This window comes from Xiphophorus maculatus, chromosome 9 (assembly GCF_002775205.1).
Source record: "Xiphophorus maculatus strain JP 163 A chromosome 9, X_maculatus-5.0-male, whole genome shotgun sequence".
In the NCBI taxonomy this organism is placed as follows: domain Eukaryota; kingdom Metazoa; phylum Chordata; class Actinopteri; order Cyprinodontiformes; family Poeciliidae; genus Xiphophorus; species Xiphophorus maculatus.
The window spans coordinates 6765705-6773206 of record NC_036451.1 but is presented as its reverse complement, the minus strand read 5'-3'; the positions used below and the strand labels follow the sequence as shown (position 1 = coordinate 6773206).

General features: G+C 36.2%; 1 protein-coding gene across 3 annotated transcripts in view; it reads right to left on the bottom strand.

Moving 5' to 3' along the window:
- Positions 1-1639: 1639 nt before the first annotated feature.
- Positions 1640-7502, bottom strand: part of homer3 (homer scaffolding protein 3) — a 55432-nt gene continuing 49569 nt past the window's right edge. For all 3 annotated transcript variants that reach the window (XM_023340114.1, XM_023340116.1, XM_023340117.1), the window contains one exon: positions 1640-5724. In XM_023340114.1, coding sequence (XP_023195882.1) covers positions 5539-5724 — 186 coding nt within the window. In that variant the 3' untranslated portion in view covers positions 1640-5538. The remainder of the gene's footprint in view (positions 5725-7502) is intronic.

Genomic DNA, 7502 nt, shown 5'->3' with positions numbered 1-7502 from the left:
AAAACTTAAATAATTTTCCTTCCACTTCACAATGATGTTCTACTTTATTAGTCTAAAATATTAAATCCCAATAAAACACTGAAGTTTGTGGTTGTCCTGCGTCAAACAGCAGAAAAGCTCAAGAGGTTTAAATACTTTTTCAGATGACTGAACACATCATAATGCAGTTTGGTACTCGAACTGTTTTCACATCTTGATGCTTTATGACCATTCTGGCTGTCACTGATTCATCAGCTGCAAAAAAAACAAAACCCCAGCACCCTATTTGTACCAATACAACTGTCACGGAGAAATCAATAACTCATCAGTTGCAAAGAAGCCATAAAAAAAAGAAGAAATCGATGGGTTTTGTGCATCTGGAGTTCATATTGTAACGCTGACAGATGGGTCAGCTAAGTACCACTTTACTACTGAGTTGTGCTGTTTGGACCTGAGGCAGCACTGCAAAAATATGAAATATTACCAAGTAGTTTTATTTAGTTTCTAGTGCAGATATTGTATTACACTTGAAATATGGCAAAACTAAATTACAAGTAAATTTTCTGCTTATAGGATATAGGAACTTATTTTAAGTAAATAAATCATTAATATTGATGAAAAAGTGATAGTCCCACTGCCAGATTATTTTACTTATATTATGGGAAAAATGTCTTATTTTAAGTGAAATAATGTGCCAGTGGAACTAGTGGGTTTTTATCAATATTAAGGAATTATTTACTTAAAACAAACTCCTATATATTGCAGAAAATTTACTTATAAATTAGTTTTCTCTTATTTCAAGTCTACTAAGATATTTGCACTAAATCAAGACCAAAATGGTTTAGTGAGATTCTGTGTTTTTACAGTGTGCTCACATACAGCGTCTCATTGGTTGGCAGGTAAAGGGATGCTGCAGGGCTCACGGCATTGTTACCGTAGCGACGTCAGTCCTGCATGTCTGCTGAGTTCACAATTATTACTAATATTGGTATTAATAGTGTTGAGCAACACAAAGTATATAAAGTTAAGCTTAATCTTTCTGTGTGTGTGAATACTGACGAACGTAAACAACTAAACTTGGCACAGATACATGATGAAGTGCAACGTGATTCAACGTGAGACAAAAATCCTCGGATTCATGCAGACTTCTGTTAAGCAGCTGTAGCTTAAATTTAAATTCAACACTTTTTTTTAGAGTTACATTGTTTTCTTTCCAGTTTTGGCTGCAGATTTCCCATCCCGGCTCTTGCGCGCAATGCATCGATGAACATGAATAATAGAACAAGTTGTGAGAAGTTCTTATAAAATATAAACAGTTTTATGCTGGCGATCCTTGGAGCTGAAGCGAGTTGTTGCATCTCTTGAGTTTGCTGATGTGCTGGCTGGTGTGATCCTGCTGCCTGTGGACGGTGGGGAGCTGGAGGTCAGGGTGTTTGTCTTCATGTGTCCAAACCCTGACCACGCTCCTACTGGGTGCATCTCCACAGCCTCATGGCAATTAATGCAGGTGTTTCACTTGTAAGTAGGGCTGCAGCAAACAATCATTTTAGTAATCGATTATTCTGGTGATTAATCGGGTGGAAAAAAAATGGGCACATTCTGCAGATATTTCATTTAACCACTTAGATTTTTTTAAAAGATGCAAATAAATAATCCAATAATAAAAAAAGAAATTGCCTAAAACACAAAAAATTGCATTCCTTTAGCGTACGCTTGATCATTTGTAACAAGGAATGCATGTACAGTGAAGAAATAGTTAACTGTTATTTTTTGATTAGTAAAAATATACTGACACTGATTCTAAGGTATTTTTTTTATAAACAATGCATGTTTATGCATCTTTTATTATTATTATTTTGAATCCCTTAAATCTATGGGGATCATCATTACTTTCGTCTTGATACTCTTTAGTACCGGTCATTTTGACGTTTTGGCGAACCGGACAAATGAAATACCATTAAATATCCGGAAAACATTGTTAGTTGACGTTTGGCACCGACAAACGTTCGGGAAAGGAACGTAATGTTCTTAATAAAACACATTGTGTTATTGGGAACAGTCGGCAGGCCAACAGTCGTTAGCAGGCTAACGTTAGGCAGCTTTCAGGGGACATTGTCTGATGCTAACAGGAGATTTTTTAAAAGAATTTGAACCAAGTGAAGCTAAAAATGTCACTTTAGGAGTTCTGTGTAAAACAGGCAAAGAAAGTTTTACATCTAAAAGGCAAAATGTTTATATTGTTTGTACCTTTGCTGCTCTTTGTTGCTGTTTTCTCAATGAATGGCCATTTACTCCAGATAACAATCAATTACTAAATTAGTTGATGATTGTTTCATTAATCAATCCAACCCTACTTGTAAGCATTAGTAACTTGAATCACTAATAGTAACTAGAAGATTTAAACCTAAATGCTGCATTTCTACAACCACGTGAGTCCAGGCGTTTATTTAATATTATGTGGGCTTCAGAGTAAACTACAAGATAAGAAAATAGACCTTTCACTTTCTCTTGTTTCTTGGAACCACACATCTAGAATTTTGATGAGGCGCTTGTCTGATGTAACTCGCACCCTTAAGGCTCTGTTATCTCACGGTCTGTCCAGACAAGCCCGAGCGCTTCAAATATATACATGCAGCTCTGGTGGGAGCAGAGCCGCGCCATCACTGTCCTTTTCTATTTTACACACACACTCAGGTTGTTGTTTGGTTATTTGATAATTCAATTACCACTCTGGCTTCTAATCATGGAGAATATAACACCACAATGAGCTCGAACATTTAAGCAACAGGCCAGAATCATTAAATATAGTGCTAAATAGCAATCCTCCTAAAAGATGCTCTCCCTTATTTTCTGCCAATGAGGCCTCACATTATTAATTTTGGTTCATTAATTTCATTACTATGAACATATAAAGCTGAAAGGCTGGCAGCTTTGGTTCTGCATTTTACTTAACAGGCTTCATTTATAAAGTGGATTTAAAACAGACTACGACCTTCCTTTGATGCTGAAGTGATTTTTATCTCAAAGGATAGTTCACGGATGTTTCTTGCCAAATGCTAATTTGAGTTGGCACTGTCATTAAATGAGTCATGCACATGCAGTCACATTGAGCAGGGCCAATGGTGAGAAACAAAAACCTAGGCTGCTTCCACACAGCAGGCGAATGTGGCCTACCGGTATATCTGAATTTTTCACTGCAGTCTGAATGGCCCAAAAACAAATCTGATTTGAGCCACTGGTACTAAATCGAATACATACCCCATTGCATTTTATCCGACTTTTACTTCATTAACATGAGATATGCATCATAAAGCTGCAGCAGAAGAAGCCAGACTGGACATAAACAATGGCTGAAGAAATTATAATTATGAATTCATAAATGAAGTTTGTTCCACTGAAGTGCATCACATCACAATCGTGGCTCTGACTACACATCCTAACAAATTTCCCTATAGTCAATGCTCCACAAAAAGTGGTTGCTATTAGTTGTGTTTAATTTTTTTTAGTTTCCTTTGTGTTATGATCTTGTGACGATACCGTCGGCTCACATTGCTGAATAAACTGTCAAGTGAATCAATAAACGGCTCCATCCATTTTTACTTCAGTAAACAATGGGCTGCTGTGTGACGTCAATGTTCTCCTTCTGTGCAGGCGGGTCGCTTTGTAAAACATTCACACAGAAGTCTAATTACGGTTAATTAATAGAATAAATTAATTATTTATTCTATTAATAAATAGAATAAATAATTCTATTTATAATGTGCTTTTTGTGCACACACACAAAAAAAGATCAGATTTCAGCTTTAAGGCCTGCTCTGTGAAAGTAGCCAAAGTTGTTTTGCTTTTAGACCCTCAGCCTTTGTTCCAGTATTGATCCAACTTGAAATCTATTTTTGATTTCCCTGACAACACTGAGTCAAAATGATCATTACTATATTGTCTTTACTGAGATATTTCAAGTCTATGCCTAAAGGTTTGCTAATATTTTGTCAACAATAATACTTTGAAAGTTTTTAAGATTATTTTGTCTTTTTGGCATTCATCTATCAACTGTCTTCTGCTTATTTGAAGTCAGTTGGCAGAGTCCAAAAGGTCACCGCTTCCTGGTGACCAAAGTGTTAGGAAAAAGGGGATTATAGTCTCTAATTTAATCTGAGGTCTCTTTCCAGCCGTACATCTTCCCAAACACCTCATACATCTGTCTTTGAACATTGTACAAAAATTTTACTAAACGGTCAACAACAAAACACTTTTCTTTTCCAGCAGCCATTGTACAGCGCATACAGCGGTAAAACCAGCTGACCAAACGTGCTGGAGCTCAGCTGCGGTTGCTAAGTAACAGGCTGGGCTTGGCTGAGGTTGTTGGGTAACGGAGCAGCATCCGTTGATCATGACTTAACAATCAGGAGGTTTCCAGACAACAAAAAACATGAACTTATTGCCAAAACCTGGCTGGGGGTTAATTTAAGCATTTGACCTGTTTTCTGAAGCAGTTGAGACCAAAATTAAAGTAGAAAAACGTGCAAAATGTGAATTTTGCATATTAAGTTCTCTTTAATTTACTAGTAAAATGACAGGTCACTGTTGTCTTGCAAGAAAATATCCTCCGCAGAAACAACAAGCAGCTATGGTACGTCTACAGGGGCTCACCTCACACCGGGAGGAAAGTCGAGGTCAGGTGATTTGATGCGAGTCAAAATCTCAAAATGCAGCCTCGAGTTTAAACAGCTTGTCACTGTTTGAACTGGACAATTAGCTATCATAGCAGGACAAAAACAAATTAAGGTCTACGTGGGTCGTCTATACCTACTGTGTTGGACTTTATCCACTCATCGTTTGCCTTAAGTACTTTTAATTCAATATTTTTATTGTGTACTGATGAAGCAATGTAAAACTACCAAGGAAGCAACTTAAATAGCGAAAAAAAGGGTCAAATATTTAAATCAGAAGAGATGAGTGTGGGTATTTTAAAAGGCAGGCTTCTCTTGATGGGTTCAGAGGAATTTGAAGGTTTAGGTTATTGATATTGCTGCAATGCTTGTTCTCTACTAGAGTGAATGGACAGACTGCAGATAGAGCAGAGTGGCAGCAACTGCAGTGTTTGTTCACATAAAGCTGTGCATTCTTTACACAGTCAAATGTTGGCTCCAGAACAGGCAAAGCAATCCAGGTTTGTTATGATTTCCAGCTTTTGTGAATCTTTCATGAACACCTAAAGGTACTTAAAGACTAAGTGAGTATAAATATGTCTGTTTGTGTTTGTAAATGAGGTCTCAGGTGTGATTCTTTACTAAAAGCTGCAGCATCAAAAAGCCATAAAGGGTGCTGTTATTTTCCATAGCAGACAGATCTTCCTCCTTCAGAGTGGTTATTAGCAGTTGCAGATGATAAAACAGGACAGGAGGGTTTTGAGAAAGCTGTCAATCTTCACTGATTCTCACAGAAAAAGGTCAGCCTCAGTGTGATTTCCACCTCATCTCTGTGATCTTTGCTGTCCTGCTGCACCGATTCGACTCTACGAGCACAGACTGTGGAGATGTATCCCAGATCCAGCTGTGGCTACTTATCCACCAGTTTTGCTAGACTTTCTCTCAGGCCTTTCAGGTCACCGATTTTGACGTCCAGAACCCCGATGATTCGCTGGACTTCAACCTCTGCTTGCTCCTGCTCCTCGAGGTTCGTGGCCAACGTTTTCTCAGCGCTCTGAGCACGACTCTCCAGCTCGGTGTTTCGTCTCTCCAGATCCTATTTGAGCAAAGAGAAACAGGTTTTTATTATTCCCTGATATAAACATTTTGATCACTGAATATACGAGAAACAACAAGTGATCACCTGGTGACAGAAAAACTGGTATTTAAATAAAGACTCTTGACTCTATTCCTCAATAACAGATTCGGTTTGTAAAGTTACAGTCAAAATTTAACAGCAATAATCTGGGTTATTTAGGCTGTCAAGAGAGAAAAAAAATGGGGATTAATTTCGCAAAATCACTTTTCACCATGTTCCTGCATAAATGTCCATTTTAAATTAAATATTTAGTTTACAATATTAGCAGTCTAAATATTAGCTTCAAACTAAAAGCCCCAAAGTAAATGCTTAGTTTGAAAAATTTAACATTTTTAATAATCAAGATAAATGTTTATTTAACAAACTAAATATTTAGTTTTAAACAAAATATTTAGCTACAAGTTCTATATTTAATTAACGAGCTAAATATTTAGCTCCAGACTAAATATTTAGCTTCAAAACTAAATGGTAAGCATCAAAGTAAATATTTCGTTTGCAAGTTAAATATTTAACTATCAAGCTAAATGTTTAAGTTCACACTAAGTAATTGGCAAACCAAGTATTTAGTTTACAATTTTATGAAGCTAAATATTTAGTTAAGTTAAATATTTAGCTCCAAACTACTAATTTAGCTTTGAACTAAATATTTAATTAGCAAACAAAATTCTTAGAAGCTAAGCTAAATGTTTAGCTTCAAAGTAGATATTTACCTTAAAACTAAATATTTAATTACAAAATTAAATATTTAGTATGCAAACTAAAGAGCTAGCCACTTTGAATGCAATAATGACTAATACAGAGATGCTAAAGACCCTTTGTCGTTAGGAAATTTAACTATTTTAAATAATGGTAAAATAATAATGGTAAAAGGTTGTTAGCGACTGCTTTCTCACACCAGTTGTGTGATGTCATCTCCACTGATAATATAAATATCTTGAAAGCAGAGATACTGGAGAAATATTTCCAGTGCTGTTCTAATATTTTTTATAGTACCTAAAGATGAATCCGATCATCTAAGAAAAATAAGGCAGGCAAAAGGTGCCTAAAAACAGAGCACACCTGTTTTTATAAAATCTTCTATCAGGAATTTTACTAAAACAGTTTATGGCTCTGCGCTTTATGAGGTGAGTGTGTATAAATAAGACCCAGAATAAATTGTGGAATGAACACAAGGACTACAGAGGTCAAAAGCGATCATCCATAATTCATATCCGACACCACAGCTAGGAATGTTAGACGACCTAATAGAGACTATGCAATATGCATCAGATACAATCTTTGAAATTAATAAGGAAATCCCAGCTAATCTGTTGTCCTTGAAGGCATCAGTTCACCACTTCAGATCCAAGGGGGCTTCAAACGTCAACCATCTATTTTACCCTTTTCAATGTTCAACAGCGTCTGGTTTGAGGACGATACATCCAGAGCATCAAGATGAATTATAAACACCGCTATATATGTAACAGAGTTTTTAATTTTGCTATGTTTTGTATATGTTTTTAACTATTATCATTATTAATGTTCTCCATTTTAGCTATGTTTAATTTTACAAATGTCAGCTGCTGCTATAGGGAGCTATTGCTTTGTAGTTTGTTTAGGGTTATTTATTGTATTTTATTTAATGTATTGGAGCAGAAGCTGCTGGACTGATGTTAAACACCAACTTGTTTTTTTTCTCTTTTCTTACAGTGAACCTGAGTGTGACTGTCAGGAAGTCAACCTGTTGGACGAACATA